This window comes from Aegilops tauschii, chromosome 3 (genome assembly GCF_002575655.3).
Source record: "Aegilops tauschii subsp. strangulata cultivar AL8/78 chromosome 3, Aet v6.0, whole genome shotgun sequence".
Taxonomy (NCBI): domain Eukaryota; kingdom Viridiplantae; phylum Streptophyta; class Magnoliopsida; order Poales; family Poaceae; genus Aegilops; species Aegilops tauschii.
In genome coordinates this window covers 406,812,717-406,839,406 of record NC_053037.3, presented here as the reverse complement: position 1 = coordinate 406,839,406, position 26,690 = coordinate 406,812,717, and the positions used below count along the sequence as shown (strand labels likewise).

The following is a 26,690-nucleotide window of genomic DNA, read 5'->3' as shown; positions in this document are numbered from 1 at the left end:
CCTTACTTTCAATCATACTTGTGTTGTGTGCACGTTTTTAATTTCTTTAAATGCACTCCATTTGTAAGTAGTACTCCAAAATTTCTTTCTATAATTTATTCATTTTCAACATTGTATGTCCAACACTCTTGCCCCATATAGATCGCTAAATTAATACAGTATGATTCAAGAACATACTAAAAAACATAAGATCTTCCTTATGTCGTTTTTGCTTTTTCTATGTCAAGAATGGGGCAATTTAACACGCACAGGGAGCAGTATTCACTTGGAAAACACTCATTCTCATCCGGATGCACGCAGCCGTCCAAGCGACCGTCTCGCGCGCCGTCGGATCGCGGCGCATCGTACGGTCAGGATGCTTTCTGACGGGGGTGTGGACGCGCGTGCCCTAGGTGTTTTTTTTGCTCCCACCCTCGTGAGCTCGGTCGTCCCATCTGCTTTCATCCCCATCCCTCTCTAGCTTTGGCAACAACGCAGGCGACTGCGAGATCCAGAATCATGGCGGGGGGTGGGAGAGATGGATGTTGCCGGGACGACAAGGGAACCGGAGGTTCGGGCGGTAGTGAGCACCGTCGGCCACGGCGCCGAGCTACACGACCCCCCTGTAGTTGCAGCGGCGGACGAGAGGTATGGTGCCCTGCAGTTCGCAGCATTTTTCTCCTCCGCCTGCATGATTTCCTTTTAGCGGTTCATTTCGCAGTTAATCCCAGCAGTTTCCGGCGTTGGATGAGTACATCCGGGTCGAATGCATAGTATAGATCTGTTGTTTGTTCAGGGGTTTCAGTTGAGCCGCTACTCCCTTCATGCCGCCAAATTCATCCCCCATTTAATCTAGGGTTTGTTGTGTAGATCGGATTAATTTGGTTCCATGTTGTAGCTAGGTTTTATAGTTGAGATTTTAGAGGTAGGGGACGAGATTTTTATAGGTAGGGGATGAGATTTCAGAGTTGGAGGACTAGATTCTCAATGGTCTTTTTTGTGATGCTGCTATTTGGTTAGTCAAGTTATGGTTTTCTTCCTGTATTTGTTGTTTAGATTAGGTTTTTTAGATGAAAGTCAGTGTAGTCAGAGCCTTATTGTTTGTTTTATTTCTATATTCAGACAAGATTTTTCCATCTTATAGTGTTTTGCTGCATGTAATTGTTTTAGACTTTTTTCTTTGACTTGATTGTGTCGCACGGCTAATTGTTTAGTTTTTCTGGATTTACCCACTCTTAAGTAATTGCAAGAAAGGAATGCTCATTTTTTTGCTTCATTGTTATGCTTGGTAGATGTTGAGTATGCTGGAATCGAATGCCCATCACTTTCTGTAGTAATTGTACAATGGTGTTTGTACCCAATACATTTTTTATTCATTTTGATTTTTGCAGCTACATGTCAGACGAAGAAGTAATGGAGTCTGATACTGCATTCAGCCAACGTTTCACAGCAAAACACTTGCGCGAAGTTGCGAAGATAAAACTTAATCCTAGCAAGAGGCGCTACATAAATGAAACTGCCTTCGGTGATCTCACGAGCATCTCGCCTTTCACAGTGCCACATGATCTGATGGAATGGTTAACAATGAACATTGACACTGACAGCCGTGAGCTCAGGTATTGCACCCACCTCCTTTCTTATTCCTTTTTTCTCATGCATCATGTCTGCAACATATACTTTCTTTCTTTTTTAGGTCATGTTGATAGCAACCAATGAATACATTTTTTGGGGTTTTCAGGCTGAGTCGGACTAAGGTCATTGTGTTTACTCGAGACATGGTGAAGAAGGTTTTCAATATCCCATCAGGCAACAGACCAGTTGAGCTTTTCAAGAGACATGAGCATTGTGAGCTCCACAACATTTATCACAAGAATGGCAGGGCTTCAATTGCGCATACAGTGGATGTGCTTCATCGAGCTAGGAATGATGATGGCGATACTACGAAGAGGTCATGGGTGCTCTTAGCGCTTGCAACAGTTTTAAATCCAAGCACTGGCAACATGGTGCCACTAGAGTACTTGGAAAGCCTTGAAGAAATGGACAAGGTTACTGAATTTGCTTGGGATGAACATGTTTTAAGTGTTGCAATGAGAGAGGTCAAGAAGTGCCAGGACAAGATAAAATCACAGGCTACTTCTTCATTCTGGGTTGGGGGCTGCTTCCCTATGCTCGCGGTATACTTCTTTCTTTTTGGAATTTTTCTATCTATCGCAACATGTTTTTGTTTTCTGTAAGCACATCTTTTTCTTATTGTGTGTGATATATTATATTTTGTCTTTGTTGGGAATCGTAGCATAATTTAAAAATTTCCTACGCTCACCAAGATGCATTATGGAGTCTACTAGCAACGAAGGGAAGGAGTGCATCTACATACCCTTGTAGATCGCGAGCGGAAGCGTTCCAATGAACGTGGATGACGGAGTCGTACTCGCCGTGATCCAAATCACCGATGATCGAGTGCCGAACGTACGGCACCTCCGCGTTCAACACACGTACGGCGCAGCAACGTCTCCTCCTTCTTGATCCAGCAAGGGGGGAGGAGAGGTTGATGGAGATCCAACAGCACGACGGCGTGGTGGTGGATGTAGCGGGTCTCCGGCAGGGCTTCGCAAGCTTCTGCGAGAGAGAGAGAGAGAGAGAGAGAGAGAGAGAGAGAGAGAGAGAGAGAGAGAGAGGTGTTGCAGGGGAGGAGGGAGGCGCCCAAGGCTTAGATGTTGCTGCCCTCCCTTCCCCCCACTATATATAGGGCCAAGGGAGAGGGGGGGCGCAGCCTTGCCCCTTCCTCCAAGGAAGGGTGCGGCCAAGGGGGAGTCCTTCCCCCCCAAGGCACCTCGGAGGTGCCTTCCCCCTTTAGGACTCTCCCTTTTTTTCTTATCTCTTGCGCATGGGCCTCTTGGGGTTGGTGCCCTTGGCCCATATAGGCCAAGGTGCACCCCTTACAGCCCATGTGGCCCCCCCGGGGCTGGTGGACCCCCGGACCCCTTTCGGCACTCCCGGTACAATACCGATAAAGCGCGAAACTTTTCCGGCGACCAAAATAAGACTTCCCATATATAAATCTTTACCTCCGGACCATTCCGGAACCTCTCGTGATGTCCGGGATCTCATCCGAGACTCCGAACAACTTTCGGGTTTCCGCATACATATATCTCTACAACCCTAGCGTCACCGGACCTTAAGTGTGTAGACCCTACGGGTTCGGGAGACATGCAGACATGACCGAGACGCCTCTCCGGTCAATAACCAACAGCGGGATCTGGATACCCATGTTGGCTCCCACATGTTCCACGATGATATCATCGGATGAACCATGGTGTCGAGGATTCAATCAATCCGTATGCAATTCCCTTTGTCAATCGGTATGTTACTTGCCCGAGATTCGATCGTCGGTATCCCAATACCTTGTTCAATCTCGTTACCGGCAAGTCTCTTTACTCGTACCGCAATGCATGATCCCGTGACTAACGCCTTAGTCACATTGAGCTCATTATGATGATGCATTACCGAGTGGGCCCAGAGATACCTCTCCGTCACACGGAGTGACAAATCCCAGTCTCGATCCGTGCCAACCCAACAGACACTTTCGGAGATACCCGTAATGCACCTTTATAGTCACCCAGTTACGTTGTGACGTTTGGCACACCCAAAGCACTCCTACGGTATCCGGGAGTTGCACGATCTCATGGTCTAAGGAAAAGATACTTGACATTGGAAAAGCTCTAGCAAACGAAACTACACGACCTTTTATGCTATGCTTAAGATTGGGTCTTGTCCATCACATCATTCTCCTAATGATGTGATCCCGTTATCAATGACATCCAATGTCCATAGTCAGGAAACCATGACTATCTGTTGATCAACGAGCTAGTCAACTAGAGGCTTACTAGGGACAGGTTGTGGTCTATGTATTCACACATGTATTACGATTTCCGGACAATACAATTATAGCATGAATAATAGACAATTACCATGAACAAAGAAATATAATAATAACCATTTATTATTGCCTCTAGGGCATATTTCCAACAGTCTCCCACTTGCACTAGAGTCAATAATCTAGTTCGCATCACCATGTGATTAACACTCACTGGTCACATCACCATGTGACCAACATCTAAAGAGTTTACTAGAGTCAACGATCTAGTTCACATCACTATGTGATTATCACTCAATGTGTTCTGGTTTGGTCATGTTATGCTTGTGAGAGAGGTTATTAGTCAACGGGTCTGAACCTTTCAGAACCGTGTGCTTTACGAATATCTATGTCATCTTGTGGATGCTACCACGCGCTATTTGGAGCCATTTCAAATAATTGCTCTACTATACGAATCCGGTTTACTACTCAGAGTCATCCGGATTAGTGTCAAAGTTCGCATCGACGTAACCCTTTACGACGAACTCCTTTCCACCTCCATAATCGAGAAAATTCCTTAATCCACTAGGTGCTAAGGATAAGTTCGACCGCTGTCATGTGATCCTTTCCCGGATCGCTATTGTACCCCTTGACCAACTCATGGCAAGGCACACTTCATGTGCGGTACACAGCATAGCATACTGTAGAGCCTACGTCTGAAGCATAGGGGACGACCTTCGTCCTTTCTCTCTCTTCTTCTGTGGTCAGGTCTTGAGTCTTACTCAATACTCACACCTTGTAACACAGCCAAGAACTCCTTCTTTGCTGATCTATTTTGAACTCTTTCAAAATCATGTCAAGGTGTGCGTTCTTTGAAAGTATCATCAGGCGTCTTGATCTACCTCTATAGATCTTGATGCCCAATATGTAAGCAGCTTTATCCATGTCTTCCTTTGAAAAACTCCTTTCAAACAACCCTTTATGCTTTCCAGAAATTTTACATCATTTCGGATCATCAATATGTCATTCACATATACTTATCAGAAATGTTGTAGCGCTCCCACTCACTTTATTGTAAATACAAGTTTCTAACAAACTTTGTATAAACCCAAAAACTTTGATCGCTCCATCAAAGCGTATATTCTGACTCCGAGATGCTTGCTCTAATCCATAGAAGGATCGCTGGAGCTAGCATACCTTTTAGCATCCTTAGGATTGACAAAACCTTTCTGATTGTATCACATACAACCTTTCCTTACGAAAACTAGTAAGGAAACTTGTTTTGACATCCATCTGCCAGATTTCATAAATGCAGCTAATGCTAACATGATTCCGACGGACCTAAGCATCGCTACGGATGAGAAAAACTCATCGTAGTCAACTCCTTGAACTTGTGAAAATACTCTTTGCCACAAGTCGAGCTTCATAGAAGGTAACATTACCGTCCATGTCTGTCTTCTTCTTAAAGATCCATTTATCTCAATGGCTTGCCGATCATCGGGCAAGTTCACCAAAGTCCATGCTTTGTTCTGATACATGGATTCTATCTCGGATTTCATGGCCTCGAGCCATTCGTCGGAATATGGGTCTACCATCGCTTCTCCATAGCTCGTAGGTTCATTGTTGTCTAGCAACATGACTTCCAAGACAGGATCACGCATTACTCTGAAGTAGTGCGCATCCTCGTCATCCTACGAGGTTTGGTAGTGACTTGATCCGAAGTTTCATGATCACTATCATAAGCTTCCACTTCAATTGGTGTAGGTGCCACAGGAACAACTTCCTGTGCCCTGCTACACACTAGTTGAAGCGACGGTTCAATAACCTTATCAAGTCTCCACCATCCTCCCACTCAATTCTTTCGAGAGAAACTTTTCCTCGAGAAAGGACTCGTTTCTAGAAGCAATTACTTTTGCTTCCAGATAGGAGGTATACCCAACTGTTTTTGGGTATTCTATGAAGATGCATTTATCCGCTTTGGGTTCGAGCTTATCAGCCTGAAACTTTTTCACATAAGCATCGCAGCCCCAAACTTTTAAGAAACGACAACTTAGGTTTCTATAAACAGTGTCGTCTCAACGGAATTGCGTGGTGCCCCTTTTAAAGTGAATGCGGTTGTCTCTAATGCCTAACCCATAAATGATAGTGGTAATTTGATAAGAAACAACATGGTATGCACCATATCCAATAGGGTGCAGTTATGATGTTCGGACACACCATCACACTATGGTGTTCCAGGCGGTATTAATTGTGAAACACTTTCCACAATGTCTCAATTGTGTGCCAAACTCGTATCTCAGATACTCATCTCTATGATCATATCACAGACATTTTATCCTCTTGTCACGACGATCTTTAACTTCACTCTGAAATTGCTTGAACCTTTCAATAATTCAGACTAGTGTTTAATCAAGTAAATACACTCAGCATCTACTCAAATCATCTGTGAAGTAAGAACATAACGATATCCACTGCATGCCTCAGCATCCATTGGACTGCATACATCAAAATGTATTACTTCCAATAAATTGCTCTCTTGTTCCATCTCACTGAAAACGAGGCCTTTCAGTCATCTTGCCCATGTGGTATGATTTGCATGTCTCAAGTGATTCATAATCAAGTGAGTCCAAACGATCCATCTGTATGGAGTTTCTTCATGCATATATACCAATAGACATGGTTCGCATGTCTCAATCTTTTCAAAAATGAGTGAGTCCAAAGATCCACCTACATGGAGCTTCTTCATGCGTTCTACACCAATATGACTCAAGTGGCAGTGCCACAAGTATGTGGTACTATCATTACTATCTTATATCTTTTGGCATGAACATGTGTATCACTACGATCGAGATTCATTTTAGGTGCAAGACCATTGAAGGTATTATTCAAGTAAACAGAGTAACCATTATTCTCCTTAAATGAATAACCGTTTTGCGGTAAACATAATCCAATCATGTTCAGCGCAACCACCAAATCTCGATGGTAGAGGGAGCATGCGATGCTTGATCACATCAACCTTGGAAACACTTCCAACACATATCGTCATCTCACCTTTAGCTAGTCTCCATTTATTCCGCAGCTTTTATTTCGAGTTACTAACACTTAGCAACCGAACCAGTATCTAATACCCTGGTGCTGCTAGGAGTACTAGTAAAGTACACATTCATATAACGTATATCCAATATACTTTGTCGACTTTGCCTGCCTTCTCATCTACCAAGTATCTAGGGTAGTACTGCTTCAGTGACCGTTCCTCTCATTACAGAAGCACTTAGTCTCGGGTTTGGGTTCAACCTTGGGATTATTCACTAGAGCAGCAAACGACTTGCTGTTTCATGAAGTATCCCTTTTGCCCTTGCCCTTCTTAAACTAGTGGTTTTACTAACCATCAACAATTGATGCTCCTTCTTGATTTCTACTCTCGCGGTGTCAAACATCGCGAATAGCTCAAGGATCATCATAACTATCCTTGATATGTTATAGTTCATCACGAAGCTCTACTAGCTTGGTGGCAGTGACTATGGAGAACTATCACTATCTCATCTGGGAGATTAACTCCCACTCGATTCAAGCGATTGTGGCACTCAGACAATCTGAGCACACGCTCAACGATTGAGCTTTTCTCCCTTAGTTTGCAGGCTTTAAGAAACTTGTCAGAGGTCTCATACCTCTTGACGTGGGCACTAGTCTGAAATCTCAATTTCAGTCTTCGGAACATCTCACATGTTCTGCGACGTTTCAGAAACGTCTTTGGTGCCACAATTCTAAACCGCACCGAACTATCACGTAGTTATCAAAACGTGTATGTCATATGTTTTTGTAACATCTACAGACGACGCTGAGGTTCAGCACACCGAGCGGTGCATTAAGGACATAAGCCTTCTGTGCAGCAATGAGGACAATCCTCAGTTTACGGACCCAGTCCGCATAATTGCTACTACCAACTTTCAACTAAATTTTCTCTAGGAACATATCTTAACCAGTAGAACTAAAGCGCAAGCCATGACATAATTTGCAAATACTTTTTGACTATGTTCATGATAATGAAGTTCATCTGATTATGAACTCCCACTCAGATAGACATCCCTCTAGTCATCTAAGTGAAACATGATCCGAGTTCAACTAGGCCGTGTCCGATCAGCACGTGAGACGGACTAGTCAAGATCGGTGAACATCTCCATGTTGATCGTATCTTCTATACAACTCATGCTCGACCTTTCGGTCCTCCGTGTTCCGAGGCCATGTCTGTACATGCTAGGCTCGTCAAGTCAACCTAAGTGTATTGCGTGTGTTCCGAGGCCATGTCTGTACATGCTAGGCTCGTCAACACCCGTTGTATTCGAACGTAAGAATCTATCACACCCGATCATCACGTGGTGCTTCGAAACGACGAACCTTCGCAACGGTGCACAGTTAGGGTGAACACTTTCTTGAAATTATTATAAGGGATCATCCTACTTGCTACCGTCGTTCTAAGCAAATAAGATGCAAAAACATGATAAACATCACATGCAATCAAATAGTGACATGATATGGCCAATATCATCATGCTCCTTTGATCTCCATCTTCGGGGCACCATGATCATCTTTGTCACCGGCATGACACCATGATCTCCATCATCATGATCTCCATCATTGTGTCTTCATGAAGTTGTCACGCCAACGATTACTTCTACTTCTATGGCCAACTCGTTTAGCAACAAAGTAAAGTAATTTACATGGCGTTATTCAATGACTCGCAGGTCATGCAAAATAATAAAGACAACTCCTATGGCTCCTGCCGGTTGTCATACTCATCGACATGCAAGTCGTGATTCCTATTACAAGAATATGATCAATCTCATACATCACATATATCATTCATCACATCTTCTGGCCATATCACATCACATAGCACTTGCTGCAAAAACAAGTTAGACGTCCTCTAATTGTTGTTGCAAGTTTTTACGTGGTTTGTAGGTTTCTAGCAAGAACGTTTCTTACCTACGTATGACCACAACGTGATTTGCCAATTTCTATTTACCCTTCATAAGGACCCTTTTCATCGAATCTGTTCCGACTAAAGTAGGAGAGACAGACACCCGCTAGCCACCTTATGCATCTAGTGCATGTCAGTCGGTGGAACCTGTCTCACGTAAGAGTACGTGTAAGGTCGGTCCGGGCCGCTTCATCCTACAATGCCGCCGAAACAAGAAAAGACTAGTAGCGGCAAGAAGAATTGGCAAACTCAACGCCCACAACTACTTTGTGTTCTACTCGTGCATAGTAACTACGCATAGACCTGGCTCATGATGCCACTGTCGGGAATCGTAGCATAATTTAAAAATTTCCTACGCTCATCAAGATGCATCTATGGAGTCTACTAGCAACGAAGGGAAGGAGTGCATCTACATACCCTTGTAGATCGCGAGCGGAAGCGTTCCAATGAACGTGGATGACGGAGTCGTACTCGCCGTGATCCAAATCACCGATGATCGAGTGCCGAACGTACGGCACCTCCGCGTTCAACACACGTACGGCGCAGCAACGTCTCCTCCTTCTTGATCCAGCAAGGGGGGAGGAGAGGTTGATGGAGATCCAACAGCACGACGGCGTGGTGGTGGATGTAGCGGGTCTCCTGCAGGGCTTCGCAAGCTTCTGCGAGAGAGAGAGAGAGAGAGAGAGAGAGAGAGAGGTGTTGCAGGGGAGGAGGGAGGCGCCTAAGGCTTAGATGTTGCTGCCCTCCCTTCCCCCCACTATATATAGGGCCAAGGGAGAGGGGAGGGGCGCAGCCTTGCCCCTTCCTCCAAGGAAGGGTGCGGCCAGGGGGGAGTCCTTCCCCCCCAAGGCACCTCGGAGGTGCCTTCCCCCTTTAGGACTCTCCCTTTTTTTTTCTTATCTCTTGCGCATGGGCCTCTTGGGGCTGGTGCCCTTGGCCCATATAGGCCAAGGTGCACCCCTTACAGCCCATGTGGCCCCCCGGGGCTGGTGGACCCCCGGACCCCTTTCGGCACTCCCGGTACAATACCGATAAAGCGCGAAACTTTTCCGGCGACCAAAATAAGACTTCCCATATATAAATCTTTACCTCCGGACCATTCCGGAACCTCTCGTGACGTCCGGGATCTCATCCGGGACTCCGAACAACTTTCGGGTTTCCGCATACATATATCTCTACAACCCTAGCGTCACCGGACCTTAAGTGTGTAGACCCTACGGGTTCGGGAGACATGCAGACATGACCGAGACGCCTCTCCGGTCAATAACCAACAGCGGGATCTGGATACCCATGTTGGCTCCCACATGTTCCACGATGATATCATCGGATGAACCACGGTGTCGAGGATTCAATCAATCCGTATGCAATTCCCTTTGTCAATCGGTATGTTACTTGCCCGAGATTCGATCGTCGGTATCCCAATACCTTGTTCAATCTCGTTACCGGCAAGTCTCTTTACTCGTACCGCAATGCATGATCCCGTGACTAACGCCTTAGTCACATTGAGCTCATTATGATGATGCATTACCGAGTGGGCCCAGAGATACCTCTCCGTCACACGGAGTGACAAATCCCAGTCTCGATCCGTGCCAACCCAACAGACACTTTCGGAGATACCCGTAATGCACCTTTATAGTCACCCAGTTACGTTGTGACGTTTGGCACACCCAAAGCACTCCTACGGTATCCGGGAGTTGCACGATCTCATGGTCTAAGGAAAAGATACTTGACATTGGAAAAGCTCTAGCAAACGAAACTACACGATCTTTTATGCTATGCTTAAGATTGGGTCTTGTCCATCACATCATTCTCCTAATGATGTGATCCTGTTATCAATGACATCCAATGTCCATAGTCAGGAAACCATGACTATCTGTTGATCAACGAGCTAGTCAACTAGAGGCTTACTAGGGACAGGTTGTGGTCTATGTATTCACACATGTATTACGATTTCCGGACAATACAATTATAGCATGAATAATAGACAATTACCATGAACAAAGAAATATAATAATAACCATTTATTATTGCCTCTAGGGCATATTTCCAACAGTCTTCTTATTCACGTTATTTACATGGACCATTTGATATTTCCTCAAGCTGCCATCAACGAGCACCAATTGAATTATTCTCTTCCAAGGGCTTGCTTTGTGCATCAGATTGACTTTGATCTTGTGTTGGACTTTGACAAGAATAAGCTTTCTTTGGGCAAAGGCTCATTCGGGAAGTGTCGTGTAAGTTTTTTGTGTGGTTTACTTCCCTCATCCATTGCAGCATTGTTTCTTCCCAATTTTTACCTTCTTTATTTTTGCTTGTGTACTCATGGTTTAATTCTTGTTTCTTTTTGCTTTGTGTCCTGTAGTTTCGCCCTCTGTCAAAGATACCATACGCAGCATTGCCTGCCCAAGGCCCGGTAGGCAACAACAGTGAAGTTGCTCAAGATCAGCAGGTTTCGGACAGCCCGGATTGTGATGATACTCAAGATTGTGGAGCTGGAAATATAAACATTAATGATAACCAAGATGACGTGGCTGCGAAAGAGAACCCTACGGAAGGTAGCAACCCAACGGATAATGGCAAAAGCACCGACGAAGATGTGTGTGGTTCGCTGGATGATTGCCTTCAAAACCCGGCACCATTTGGGGCAGTGCTTGAGGTGAGATTTTTTTTGTTGTTTTTATTTTTGTTGTTTAATTTTGTCACATACCTTTCTACATTTTATATTTTTTTAGTTCCATCATATGGTAAGTTGCATCCCTACTGACGACTGTCACTTCATTTTGCCATACATTTTTTCAGCTCCCATCACATATGGCTGCAATCTACGACAAGCACACAAAACTATATGATGCAAAGTTAAAAGGGGCTCCAAGTTCTTACAGGCAAGTGTTGCAAGCAATACATTGCAAGCGAATGGAGCAGCTTCTCAAAGATGTTCATGTTGCTTCGTCAAGTTCTCAAGAAGCAGTGGATGTTACCTTTGATGTATCGCCTCCTCACAGCAATGTTGTAGACAAGTCAGATGGTCATGGTTGTAGCAAGGAAAGTTCTAGGGAGAAGGTCGTAGATGAGCCAACAACTGACAAGGTGTTTGAGCCAGCTGAAGGAGCTCGAAGCAACTGTGCAAGTAGCATTGTTCATGAGCCTAATGGAGGCGATGTGGTTGAGCTGGGCATAGGAACTAGTGCTGTTGTCAGTGAGAACCTTGCACGATGTTTTGAGACTGCAAAGGAGAAAGTGTCCAGTGGTGAAGATACTGAGCATGGTCACCAACTCAGCCAGCGCAATCACTCTGTGCCGACTAGTGTGGCTGGACATTGGAGTGATGTTCCATCAATGAGTGTGTTCCAAGAGGGCACTGAGGAATATGAGTGGTGGATCAGTGTCCCAAATGTAGATGCGAACTCGAATGCTCCAACCCATGGCAACACTGTTACAACACCAAAGTCTTGTGATGTTTTTTATGTCACTCCTCAGGCTCCAATCTCAACAGAAGCAGAAGTTCCAGTGTATGATGTCACACCAACCTCTGTGGCTCCATTATCAAGCGGGACTGCCGGTATGCCCTGCCATGTTTTATCTTTGAACAAATCTCTCCTCACAACATTTTCTGGAAAATCTTTTTTTACTTTTTTCAGATGGACCATCAAAACCACAAGAAGAGCCAGTTGTTCTAGTTAGCAGCAGGGAACCAAGTCCCGACCTCAACGAGGAGAAGTTGAAGAGCAAGGACGAGAAGAAGCTCAAGAGCAAGAAAAGAGTAGGGAGTCCAATGTCGGCTGGATCAAAGTACAAGAAAATCAAGACAGATTCGAAGACGGAAGCAATGTACCAGTACTATGTCATGAAGAGGTACAAGATGAAGAAGATGAAGAGAGGGGAAATTGAGTAAGTATCATCTTCTCTAAATTTTGCTTCCACCATTTTGTTATCTCCTATTTATTACATTTTCATCTTTTCAAACGCTCCTAACTACTGTGGTTTCCATCCTTCTTGTTGCAGGCCTCCTTTCATTAGGAATGGTGATTTCCACATTACCTACACGAACTTTCAGAAGTCGTTGAAGCCACGCGCTCAGATATGCAACGAAGTCATGTCTTTATTCGTCGAAACCTTCAACATTGAACAGTTGTCGTCTTCACATAAGCAGAAGAAATTTGCTTTCTCTGTTTTAATGATCGTTAGTTCATCTTTTGTTGCTCCCATTTAGTGCCATCATTTTTCTAGAGTTTTTTAGTATGCCCTATTGCAAAATTTCTCCATCACTTTTTCTTATGTTTTTCTATGCCCATGTGTGTTGCAGCTTCAACTCTCTGTCCACCCAGAAGTTTTTGATCCAAGTGTTTGTGCAAGAGAGCTGAGGAGGGCGTGCCAAAATTTTCAGATTTCAGTTTTTGACCTAGTAAGTTTGCTCCCAACAATTTTTTTACTCAATTTCTGTGTTTCCTTTAGTTTTTTGTGCTTTAAAGTTTATTCCATTTAACCTCTATCTTGTCTTCACTCTTTTTCTAGCTTTTCTTCACCATCCTTCGCGATGGCCATTGGATTGTTTGCGTCGTTAACCTCTTGCACAAGGAATTCAACATGTTTGACTCATTGGATAACGGAAAATTTGATGTTGCTGCAAGGAATCTGGTAAGTGACATTTTATCCTTTTATCTGTAGTTTTCATTGTTCATTATTTGAAAAAAACAGATCCCCAATGAACATGTGTTCAAAATCTTGATGGTGAATCCAAATGTGTCTGAAGTTTTAGTGGTTGTAGCTTTTTTTACCATCACTCTTTTATGTTTGACAAAGCCCCTACTTTTTTTGCCACTGTTTCCTATTTCTGTCAGTTTACCAATTTCAAGAGGATCGCTACGGAAGAGCCAGATTTCAAAGTGGATTTATCTTCTTTCAAACCAAACTGGCCCCTGCTTGACTACCCACAGCAGGCAACTCAGTGAGCTCTAATCACACACACACCTCCATAATAGTAGTGTTTACATGTCCTTTTATGTAGAAATCTTTAACTTTTTTCTACCCATTTTTTGAACGGCACCACGAAACAGCTTTGATTGTGGATTGTTTTCAACACTGTACTTGGAAAATTTCGACGGCAAGAGGATGAAAGATTTTAAGAAGGTAAAAATAGATAATCATGCTTTTTTGGGTACTTTTTCATGTGTTGCCTGTACGATATACGTTTGTTCTCTTTTCACCATTTTCTCTCTTATGCAGCAAAATATGCTTGATGTGCGGAAGACCATTGCTTCGAAGCTGTTTTTCCATCCGTTGAACAAGGTCTGCCCCGCTGATGTGCACAAGGCGATCATAGTGGCTTGAAGAAAGTGATCATCAAGCATTGAAGAAGGCGATTGCAGCGGTTTTGAAGATGCAACTTTGTAGTTTTTGGAAATACATTGTTGCCAGTAGTGTGCTATGTTCTTTTTTGTGTCAAATGAACTCCATGTAAAGCAAATCAGTTATGAGCCTCTGCTTGGCTGGAATGGTTCTCAGTAGTTTGTAGTAAGGAAACATAATTATATGTTTCGGTGATTTTTTTGGAAGCTATAACCGTGCGGTGGTTTGTTGGAAGCAAATTATAACAGTTTTGCTGCTTGGTACTCAACCTTTTCAAGTTTTATGGAATGCTTCTCAGTTTTTGTTACAAATATTTTCATGTCTGTTTTTCTAGTATGTGATGCCTTATCTTGTCACAAATTGTCCGACAACCACTTTTTGTCAGCAACAATGTTAAGGAATTGCTAGAGGAAGCATGCTCATGAAACATTTTTTGTACATTTTCTTTTTTGGAGCAACAGTTTGTGATAATTGTTGTTGGAAGAAGCATTTTGGTAGCTTTGACATAATACTAGAAGCATTTTAGCTTGCTAGAACAAGCATTCTCATTTTTTGTCCAATGCTTTTGAGCAATCAACACATTTTGAGAAACACATTTTTTTCTTAATAACTGAAATTGTGTAATATTTCTTTTCAAATACATGCTCTCTTAATTCCCCACAAAACACAATATCATGCTTCATTTTTTTTCACCCTCACTTCTGCAGCAATATCAACTTTTTTAGCATATGCGGTTTTAATGAGCAGTAACATGAACCAACATCTCAGATAAAGTTGACAGAAAATTCAGTAAAACTACATGGTACAAATATGTCTTTTTCGAAAGTATGCTTCAAGTTACTGATACATGAATTCAACTGCAGCAGTATAATCTAACTATTGAGCATGTCCCTCGACTTTCACCATTGCAGCTTTAAACTGGATGCATGATTGCATTGTGTGGCCTTCCTCGGAGCAAAACTGACATTTTGTTGTAAGATTAACAGCCATCATAGCCTTGTACTCAAGGAATGACTCACGAGTTTTGATAGTGTGTTCTTCTTCACTGCAACATGAACAAGTAACTTTCCTCTTGAGTTTAGGCTTGCTTGATGACTCCACATTGTCCGCTTTTTTGCTTTCTTTCTTGGCTTCTTTCTGAAGCTTCTTCTTATGCTCGTCTTCTCGCTGCTCTGATAATCCCCAATTGCAAGGAATCATCATAGCAATTTCCAAAGATGGAAGTGATAAGTATGGAGTGTCGAACCCACAAGGAGCTAAAGGTAAGATCAATATTCTCTCAAGTCCTATTTGTTGGGGAACGTAGCAGAAATTCAAAATTTTCTACGCATCACCAAGATCAATCTATGGAGTAATCTAGCAACGAGGGGAAGGGGAGTGCATCTACATACCATTGTAGATCGCGATGCGGAAGCGTTCAAGAGAACGGGGTTGATGGAGTCGTACTCGTCGTGATCCAAATCACCGATGATCCTAGCGCCGAACGGACGGCACCTCCGCGTTCAACACACGTACGGAGCAACGACGTCTCCTCCTTCTTGATCCAGCAAGGGGGGAGGAGAGGTTGATGGAGATCCAGCAGCACGACGGCGTGGTGGTGGAAGTAGCGGGACTCCAACAGGGCTTTGCCAAGCGCTGCGGGAGGAGGGAGATGTGTCACGGGAGGGAGAGGGAGGCGCCAGGGCTTGGATTGCTGCTGCCCTCCCTCCCCCCACTATATATAGGGCCAAGGGAGAGGGGGGGCGCAACCTTGGCCCTTCCTCCAAGGAAGGGTGCGGCCAGGGAGGAGTCCTTCCTCCCCAAGGCACCTCGGAGGTGCCTTCCCCCTTTAGGACTCTCCGTTTATCTTATCTGTTGGCGCATGGGCCTCTTGGGGCTGGTTCCCTTGGCTCATATAGGCCAAGGCGCACCCCCCACAGCCCATGTGGCCCCCCCGGGGCTGGTGGACCCCTTGGTGGACTCCCGGACCCCTTTCGGCACTCCCGGTACAATACCGATAAAGTGCGAAACTTTTCCGGCGACCAAAATAAGACTTCCCATATATAAATCCTTACCTCCGGGCCATTCTGGAACTCCTCGTGACGTCTGGGATCTCATCCGGGACTCCGAACAACTTTCGGGTTACCGCATACTAATATCTCTACAACCCTAGCGTCACCGAACCTTAAGTGTGTAGACCCTACGGGTTCGGGAGACACGCAGACATGACCGAGACGACTCTCCGGTCAATAACCAACAGCGGGATCTGGATACCCATGTTGGCTCCCACATGCTCCTCGATGATCTCATCGGATGAACCACGATATCGAGGATTCAATCAATCCCGTATACAATTCCCTTTGTCTATCGGTATGTTACTTGCCCGAGATTCGATCGTCGGTATCCCGATACCTTGTTCAATCTCGTTACCGGCAAGTCTCTTTACTCGTTCCGTAACACATCATCCCATGATCAACTCCTTGGTCACATTGTGCACATTATGATGATGTCCTACCGAGTGGGCCCAGAGATACCTCTCCGTTTACACGGAGTGACAAATCCCAGTCTCGATTCGTGCCAACCCAACAGACACTTTCGGAGATACCTGTAGTGCACCTTTATAGCCACCCAGTTACGTTGTGACGTTTGGTACACCCAAAGCATTCCTACGGTATCCGGGAGTTGCACAATCTCATGGTCTAAGGAACTGATACTTGACATTAGAAAAGCTCTGAGCAAACGAACTACACGATCTGTGCTAGGCTTAGGATTGGGTCTTGTCCATCACATCATTCTCCTAATGATGTGATCCCGTTATCAATGACATCTAATGTCCATGGTCAGGAAACCGTAACCATCTATTGATCAACGAGCTAGTCTCCTAGAGGCTTACTAGGGACATGGTGTTGTCTATGTATCCACACATGCATCTGAGTTTCCTATCAATACAATTCTAGCATGGATAATAAACGATTATCATGAACAAGGAAATATAATAATAACCTATTTATTATTGCCTCTAGGGCATATTTCCAACAGTCTCCCACTTGCACTAGAGTCAATAATCTAGTCCACATCACCATGTGATTAACACTCATAGGTCAGATCACCATGTGACCAACATCCAAAGAGTTTACTAGAGTCAACAATCTAGTTCACATCACTATGTGATTACCACTCAATGAGTTCTGGTTTGATCATGTTATGCTTGCGAGAGAGGTTATTAGTCAACGGGTCTGAACCTTTCAGATCCGTGTGTGCTTTACGAATATCTATGTCATCTTGTGGATGCTACCACGCGCTACTTGGAGCCATTTCAAGTATTTGCTCTACTATACGAATCCGGTTTACTACTCAGAGTCATCCGGATTAGTGTCAAAGTTCGCATCGACGTAACCCTTTACGACGAACTCCTTTTCACCTCCATAATCGAGAAAATTCCTTAGTCCACTAGATACTAAGGATAAGTTCGACCGCTGTCATGTGATCCATTCCCGGATCACTATTGTACCCCTTGACCAACTCATGGCAAGGCACACTTCATGTGCGGTACACAGCATAGCATACTGTAGAGCCTACGTCTAAAGCATAGGGGACGACCTTCGTCCTTTGTCTCTCTTCTGCTGTGGTCAGGTCTTGAGTCTTACTCAATACTCACACCTTGTAACACAGCCAAGAACTCCTTCTTTGCTGATCTATTTTGAACTCTTTCAAAATCATGTCAAGGTGTGCGTTCTTTGAAAGTATCATCAGGCGTCTTGATCTATCTCTATAGATCTTGATGCCCAATATGTAAGCAGCTTTTATCCAGGTCTTCCTTTGAAAAACTCCTTTCAAACAACCCTTTATGCTTTCCAGAAATTTTACATCATTTCAGATCAACAATATGTCATTCACATATACTTATCAGAAATGTTGTAGTGCTCCCACTCACTTTATTGTAAATACAAGTTTCTAACAAACTTTGTATAAACCCAAAAACTTTGATCACTCCATCAAAGTGTATATTCTGACTCCGAGATGCTTGCTCTAATCCATGGAAGGATCGCTGGATCTAGCATACCTTTTAGCATCCTTAGGATCGACAAAACCTTTCTGATTGTATCACATACAACCTTTCCTTATGAAAACTGGTAAGGAAACTTGTTTTGACATCCATCTGCCAGATTTCATAAATGCAGCTAATGCTAACATGATTCCGACGGACTTAAGCATCGCTACGGATGAGAAAATCTCATCATAGTCAACTCCTTGAACTTGTGGAAATACTCTTTGCCACAAGTCGAGCTTCATAGACGGTAACATTACCGTCCACGTCCGTCTTCTTCTTAAAGATCCACTTATCTCGGATTTCATGGCTTCTAACCATTTGTCGGAATATGGGCCCACCATCGCTTCCCCATAGCTCGTAGGTTCATTGTTGTCCAACAACATGACTTCCAAGATAGGATCACGTACTACTCTGAAGTATTACGCATCCTCGTCGTCCCACGAGGTTTGGTAGTGACTTGATCCTAAGTTTCATGATCAATATCATAAGCTTCCACTTCAATTGGTGTAGGTGCCACAGGAACAACTTCCTGTGCCCTGCTACACACTAGTTGAAGTGACGGTTCAATAACCTTATCAAGTCTCCACCATCCTCCCACTCAATTCTTTCGAGAGAAACTCTTCCTCGAAAAAGGACCTGTTTCTAGAAGCAATTACTTTTGCTTCCAGATCTGAAATAGGAGGTCTACCCAACTGTTTTGGGTATTCTATGAAGATGCATTTATCCGCTTTGGGTTCGAGCTTATCAGCCTGAAACTTTTTCACATAAGCATCGCAGCCCCAAACTTTTAAGAAACGACAACTTAGGTTTCTCTAAACGGTGTCGTCTCAACGGAATTGCGTGGTGCCCCTTTTAAAGTGAATGCGGTTATCTCTAATGCCTAACCCATAAACGATAGTGGTAATTCGATAAGAGACATCATGGTATGCACCATATCCAATAAGGTGCAGTTATGATGTTCGGACACACCATCACACTATGGTGTTCCAGGCGGTATTAATTGTGAAACACTTTCCACAATGTCTTAATTGTGTGCCAAACTCGTAACTCAGATACTCATCTCTATGATCATATCACAGACATTTTATCCTCTTGTCATGACGATCTTCAACTTCACTCTGAAATTACTTGAACCTTTCAATAATTCAGACTTGTGTTTCATCAAGTAAATACACTCAGCATCTACTCAAATCATCTGTGAAGTAAGAACATAACGATATCCACTGCATGCCTCAGCACTCATTGGACTGCATACATCAAAATGTATTACTTCCAATAAGTTGCTCTCTTGTTCCATCTTACTGAGAACGAGGACTTTCAGTCATCTTGCCCATGTGGTATGATTTGCATGTCTCAAGTGATTCAAAATCAAGTGAGTCCAAACGATCCATCTGCATGGAGTTTCTTCATGCATATATACCAATAGACATGGTTCGCATGTCTCAATCTTTTCAAAAACGACTGAGTCCAAAGATCCATCTACATGGAGCTTCTTCATGCGTTCTATACCAATATGACTCAAATTGCAGTGCCACAAGTATGTGGTACTATCATTACTATTTTATATCTTTTGGCACGAACATGTGTATCACTACGATCGAGATTCATTTTAGGTGCAAGACCATTGAAGGTATTATTCAAATAAACAGAGTAACCATTATTCTCCTTAAATGAATAACCGTATTGCGATAAACATAATCCAATCATGTTCAACGCAAACACCAAATCTCGATGGTAGAGGGAGCATGCGATGCTTGATCACATCAACCTTGGAAACACTTCCAACACATATCGTCATCTCACCTTTAGCTAGTCTCCGTTTATTCCACAGCTTTTATTTCGAGTTACTAACACTTAGCAACCGAACCGGTATCTAATACCCTGGTGCTGCTAGGAGTACTAGTAAAGTACACATGTATATCCAATATACTTCTGTCGACCTTGCCTGCCTTCTCATCTACCAAGTATCTAGGGTAGTACTGCTTCAGTGACCGTTCCCCTCATTACAGAAGCACTTAGTCTCCGGTTTGGGTTCAACCTTGGGATTCTTCACTAGAGCAGCAAACGATTTGCTGTTTCACGAAGTATCCCTTTTGCCCTTGCCCTTCTAGAAACTAGTGGTTTTACTAACCATCAACAATTGATGCTCCTTCTTGATTTCTACTTTCGCGGTGTCAAACATCGCGAATAGCTCAAGGATCATCATAACTATCCCTGATATGTTATAGTTCATCACGAAGCTCTCTAGCTTGGTGGCAGCGACTATGGAGAACCATCACTATCTCATCTGGGAGATTAACTCCCACTCGATTCAAGCGATTGTGCTACCCAGACAATCTGAGCACATGCTCAACGATTGAGCTTTTCTCCCTTAGTCTGCAGGTTTAAGAAACTTGTCAGAGGTCTCATACCTCTTAACGTGGGCACTAGTCTGAAATCCCAATTTCAGTCTTCGGAACATCTCATATGTTCTGCGACGTTTCAAAAACGTCTTTGGTGCCACAATTCTAAACCGTTAGCATTACGCACTGAACTATCACGTAGTCATCAAAACGTGTATGTCAGATGTTTCGTAACATCTACAGATGACGCTGAGGTTCAGCACACCGAGCGGTGCATTAAGGACATAAGCCTTCTGTGCAGCAATGAGGACACTCCTCAGTTTACGGACCCAGTCCGCATAATTGCTACTATTAACTTTCAACTAAATTTTTCTCTAGGAACATATCTTAACCAGTAGAACTAAAGCGTATGACATAATTTGCAAAGACCTTTTGACTATGTTCATGATAATGAAGTTCATCTGATTATTTAATGAACTCCCACTCAGATAGACATCCCTCTAGTCATCTAAGTGATACATGATCTGAGTCAAACTAGGCCGTGTCCGATCATCACGTGAGACGGACTAGTCATCATCGGTGAACATCTCCATGTTGATCGTATCTACTATACGACTCATGTTCGACCTTTCGGTCTCTTGTGTTCCGAGGCCATGTCTGTACATGCTAGGCTCGTCAAGTCAACCTAAGTGTTTCGCATGTGTTCCGAGGCCATGTCTGTACATGCTAGGCTCGTCAACACCCGTTGTATTCGAACGTTAGAATCTATCACACCCGATCATCACGTGGTGCTTCGAAACAACGAACCTTCGCAACGGTGCACAGTTAGGGGGAACACTTCTCTTGAAATTTTATAAGGGATCATCTTACTTACTACCGTCGTTCTAAGCAAATAAGATGCATAACATGATAAACATCACATGCAATCAAATAGTGACATGATATGGCCAATATCATTTTGCTCCTTTGATCTCCATCTTCGGGGCACCATGATCATCTTTGTCACCGGCATGACACCATGATCTCCATCATCATGATCTCCATCATTGTGTCTTCATGAAGTTGTCACGCCAACGATTACTTCTACTTCTATGGCCAACGCGCTTAGCAATAAAGTAAAGTAATTTACATGGCGTTATTCAATGACACGCAGGTCATACAAAAAATAAAGACAACTCCTATGGCTCCTGCCGGTTGTCATACTCATCGACATGCAAGTCGTGATTCCTATTACAAGAATATGATCAATCTCATACATCACATATATCATTCATCACATCTTCTGGCCATATCACATCACATAGCACATGCTGCAAAAACAAGTTAGACGTTCTCTAATTGTTGTTGCAAGTTTTTACGTGGCTTGAATAGGTTTCTAGCAAGAACGTTTCTTACCTACGTAAGACCACAACGTGATATGCCAATTTCTATTTACCCTTCATAAGGACCCTTTTCATCGAATCCGTTCCGACTAAAGTGGGAGAGACAGACACCCGCTAGCCACCTTATGCAACTAGTGCATGTCAGTCGGTGGAACCTGTCTCACGTAAGCGTACGTGTAAGATCGGTCCGGGCCACTTCATCCCACAATGCCGCCGAAACAAGATAAGACTAGTAGCGGCAAGAAGAATTGGCAACATCTACGCCCACAACTACTTTGTGTTCTACTCGTGCATAGAAACTACGCATAGACCTAGCTCATGATGCCACTGTTGGGGAACGTAGCAGAAATTCAAAATTTTCTACGCATCACCAAGATCAATCTATGGAGTAATCTAGCAACGAGGGGAAGGGGAGTGCATCTACATACCATTGTAGATCGCGATGCGGAAGCGTTCAAGAGAACGGGGTTGATGGAGTCGTACTCGTCGTGATCCAAATCAGCGATGATCCTAGCGCCGAACGGACGGCACCTCCGCGTTCAACACACGTACGGAGCAGCGACGTCTCCTCCTTCTTGATCCAGCAAGGGGGAGGAGAGGTTGATGGAGATCCAGCAGCACGACGGCGTGGTGGTGGAAGTAGCGGGACTCCAACAGGGCTTCGCCAAGCGCTGCGGGAGGAGGGAGATGTGTCACGGGAGGGAGAGGGAGGCGCCAGGGCTTGGATTGCTGCTGCCCTCCCTCCCCCCCACTATATATAGGGCCAAGGGAAAGGGGGGCGCAGCCTTGGCCCTTCCTCCAAGGAAGGGTGCGGCCAGGGAGGAGTCCTTCCTCCCCAAGGCACCTCGGAGGTGCCTTCCCCCTTTAGGACTCTCCGTTTATCTTATCTGTTGGCGCATGGGCCTCTTGGGGCTGGTTCCCTTGGCCCATATAGGCCAAGGCGCACCCCCCACAGCCCATGTGGCCCCCCCGGGGCTGGTGGACCCCTTGGTGGACCCCCGGACCCCTTTCGGCACTCCCGGTACAATACCGATAAAGTGCAAAACTTTTCCGGCGACCAAAATAAGACTTACCATATATAAATCTTTACCTCCGGGCCATTCCGGAACTCCTCGTGACGTACGGGATCTCATCCGGGACTCCGAACAACTTTCGGGTTACCGCATACTAATATCTCTACAACCCTAGCGTCACCGAACCTTAAGTGTGTAGACCCTACGGGTTCGGGAGACACGCAGACATGACCGAGACGACTCTCCGGTCAATAACCAACAGCGGGATCTGGATACCCATGTTGGCTCCCACATGCTCCTCGATGATCTCATCGGATGAACCACGATATCGAGGATTCAATCAATCCCGTATACAATTCCCTTTGTCTATCGGTATGTTACTTGCCCGAGATTCGATCGTCGGTATCCCGATACCTTGTTCAATCTCGTTACCGGCAAGTCTCTTTACTCGTTCCGTAACACATCATCCCGTGATCAACTCCTTGGTCACATTGTGCACATTATGATGATGTCCTACCAAGTGGGCCCAGAGATACCTCTCCGTTTACACGGAGTGACAAATCCCAGTCTCGATTCGTGCCAACCCAACAGACACTTTCGGAGATACCTGTAGTGCACCTTTATAGCCACCCAGTTACGTTGTGACGTTTGGTACACCCAAAGCATTCCTACGGTATCCGGGAGTTGCACAATCTCATGGTCTAAGGAACTGATACTTGACATTAGAAAAGCTCTGAGCAAACGAACTACACGATCTGTGCTAGGCTTAGGATTGGGTCTTGTCCATCACATCATTCTCCTAATGATGTGATCCCGTTATCAATGACATCCAATGTCCATGGTCAGGAAACCGTAACCATCTATTGATCAACGAGCTAGTCTCCTAGAGGCTTACTAGGGACATGGTGTTGTCTATGTATCCACACATGCATCTGAGTTTCCTATCAATACAATTCTAGCATGGATAATAAACGATTATTGCCTCTAGGGCATATTTCCAACACTATTTGCCATCGATACAGCTCTACGTATACCGAGTGTTTGCTTTCTTCTAGAAACGAGAAATAAAACTATGTTGTGGGTATAAAAATGATAGCTTTGCATGATATCGGAGAGATAAAATGTAGAAATAGGTGTTGTTAACATAAAGTTAGAATATATTACAGTATATTACAAATAGCGAGTGTGGAATAATGATGGATCGGTGCATGGAATTGTCCTAGGCAATTGTTAACAAGATCGGTAATTATTATTGCAATTTTATGTGAGGGAGAGGCATAAGTGCTACCTCTTGAGCACTGCGTTGGTTTTCCCTTGAAGAGGAAAGGGTGATGCAGTAATGCAGCATAAGTATTTCCCTCAGTTTTTGAGAACCAAGGTATCAATCCAGTAGGAGGCCACGCACGAGTCCCTCGCACCTACACAAACAAATAAATCCTCGCAACCAACGCGATAAGGGGTTGTCAATCCCTACACGGTCACTTACGAGAGTGAGATCTGATAGGTATGATAGGATAATATTTTTGGTATTTTTATGATAAAGATGCAAAGTAAAATAAAAGCAAAATAAAAGGCAATGGAAATAGCTTGTTGTTGGAAGATTAATATGATGGAAAATAGACCCGGGGGCATAGGTTTCACTAGTGGCTTCTCTCATGAGCATAAGTATTACGGTGGGTGAACAAATTACTGTTGAGCAATTGACAGAATTGAGCATAGTTATGAGAATATCTAGGTATGATCATGTATATAGACATCACGTCCGAGACAAGTAGACCGACTCCTGTCTGCATCTACTACTATTACTCCACACATCGACCGCTATCCAGCATGCATCTAGAGTATTAAGTTCATAAGAACAGAGTAACGCTTTAAGCAAGATGACATGATGTAGAGGGATAAACTCATGCAATATGATATAAACTCCATCTTGTTATCCTCGATGGCAACAATACTATACGTGCCTTGCTGCCCCTACTGTCACTGGGAAAGGACACCGCAAGAGTGAACCCAAAGCTAAGCACTTCTCCCATTGCAAGAAAGATCAATCTAGTAGGCCAAACCAAACTGATAATTCGAAGAGACTTGCAAAGATAACCAATCATACATAAAAGAATTCAGAGAAGAGTCAAATATTGTTCATAGATAAACTTGATCATAAACCCACAATTCATCGGTCTCAACAAACACACCGCAAAAGAAGATTACATCGAATAGATCTCCACAAGAGAGGGGGAGAACATTGTATTGAGATCCAAAAAGAGAGAAGAAGCCATCTAGCTAATAACTATGGACCCGAAGGTCTGAGGTAAACTACTCACACTTCATCGGAGAGGCTATGGTGTTGATGTAGAAGCCCTTCGTGATCGATGCCCCCTCCGGCGGAGCTCCGGAACAGGCCCCAAGATGGGATCTCACGGGTACAGAAGGTTGCGGCGGTGGAATTAGGTTTTTGGCTCCGTATCTGGTAGTTTGGGGTACGTAGGTATATATAGGAGGAAGAAATACATCGGTGGAGCAACATGGGGCCCACGAGGGTGGAGGGCGCGCCCCCCTACCTCGTGCCCTCCTGGTAGCTTTCTTGACGTAGGGTCCAAGTCCTCTGGATCACGTTCGTTCCGAAAATCACGTTCCCGAAGGTTTCATTCCGTTTGGACTCCGTTTGATATTCTTTTTCTACGAAACTCTGAAATAGGCAAAAAAAACAGCAATTCTGGGCTGGACCTCCGGTTAATAGGTTAGTCCCGAAAATAATATAGAAGTGTATAATAAAGCCCAATAATGTCCAAAACAGAATATAATATAGCATGGAACAATAAAAAATTATAGATACGTTGGAGACGTATCAATAAGCTAACATATTTTCTCTACTTGCATCATACGCACATGATTGGAACTCTAGCAAGCATCCGCAACTAATCATTAAGGTAAAACCCAACCATAGCATTAAAGTATCAAGTCCTCTTTACTCCCATACGCAAACAACCCCTTTACTCGGGTTTAAGCTTCTGTCACTCTAGCAACCCACCATAAGCGAACTATGAACATATTACAAACCCTACAACGGTGATCCCTCACGTGTGCGCGGCACGGAGGGCGCCATAGGACAACACCAATATAAAACATACAACTCAAACCAATCAAGATCATCAATCAACCCAAAGAACAAAAGAGATCTACTCAAGCATCATAGGATGGCAACACATCATTGGATAATAAATATGTGGCATAAAGCGTCATGTTCATGTAGGGGATTATAGCGGGGTGCGGGAGAGTGGACCACCGAAAAGAGATGAGGAATGTGATGAAGACGATGATGTTGATGAAGACGATCACCACGACGATCACCATATGGAACAAGCGGCTGCGAGGATATTGCATCACCATCTGCATCATCTTTATCGTGTTGCACATCAGCAACATTAATCACCCCTTCCATATTGACTCCAGTCACAACAGAAATTTGCCCATGATGTAGCTCTCATCACCATCAACTCCAGCACCAGCAGCCCTTTTTTGGTTGTTTTTATTGCTGTAGAAAAAAATAATCACAACGTCAGTAAAAAAGGTAGAATGTAGAGAGGAACTAGTGCTTCTAGCAATGTATAACTTCAGTTTTTTTTTCACCTCATCATACTAAATAAAATGCTTCTACTACATGCTACAACAATGATTCACAGTGCTAGGCTAATCAAGGTGACAATGTTTACTACAAATTAGCTTTTGCCTAGTAGATGCAACATTTCTTCATGTCTAACTTTACTAGT

The 26,690-nt window shown here is 43.9% G+C and overlaps 1 protein-coding gene across 2 annotated transcripts; it reads left to right on the top strand.

Annotated features, from left to right (window-relative positions):
• The first annotated feature begins 438 nt into the window (after positions 1-438).
• LOC120975874 (uncharacterized) lies at positions 439-14,467 on the top strand. 2 transcript variants are annotated; one of them, XM_073510692.1, is made up of 13 exons: positions 439-627; positions 1,371-1,595; positions 1,718-2,153; positions 11,003-11,044; positions 11,173-11,466; positions 11,610-12,369; positions 12,449-12,698; positions 12,813-12,990; positions 13,114-13,212; positions 13,323-13,445; positions 13,649-13,755; positions 13,865-13,937; positions 14,034-14,467. In XM_073510692.1, exons 1-13 carry the CDS (start codon positions 518-520, stop codon positions 14,136-14,138), a joined length of 2,802 nt encoding a protein of 933 aa, XP_073366793.1. In that variant the 5' UTR covers positions 439-517; the 3' UTR covers positions 14,139-14,467. The 2 variants fall into 2 exon arrangements, with proteins under 2 accessions (XP_073366793.1, XP_045090844.1); XM_045234909.2 differs by lacking the exon at positions 11,003-11,044.
• The last annotated feature ends 12,223 nt before the right edge of the window (positions 14,468-26,690 follow it).

Bases quoted from the DNA above. Each gene is read 5' to 3' on its own strand.
- LOC120975874 (XM_073510692.1), top strand. From the start codon at position 518: ATGGATGTTGCCGGGACGACAAGGGAACCGGAGGTTCGGGCGGTAGTG. The intron at 13,213-13,322 runs GTAAGTTTGCTC...CTCTTTTTCTAG, and splicing joins AGATTTCAGTTTTTGACCTA to CTTTTCTTCACCATCCTTCG. The intron at 13,446-13,648 runs GTAAGTGACATT...TATTTCTGTCAG, and splicing joins ATGTTGCTGCAAGGAATCTG to TTTACCAATTTCAAGAGGAT.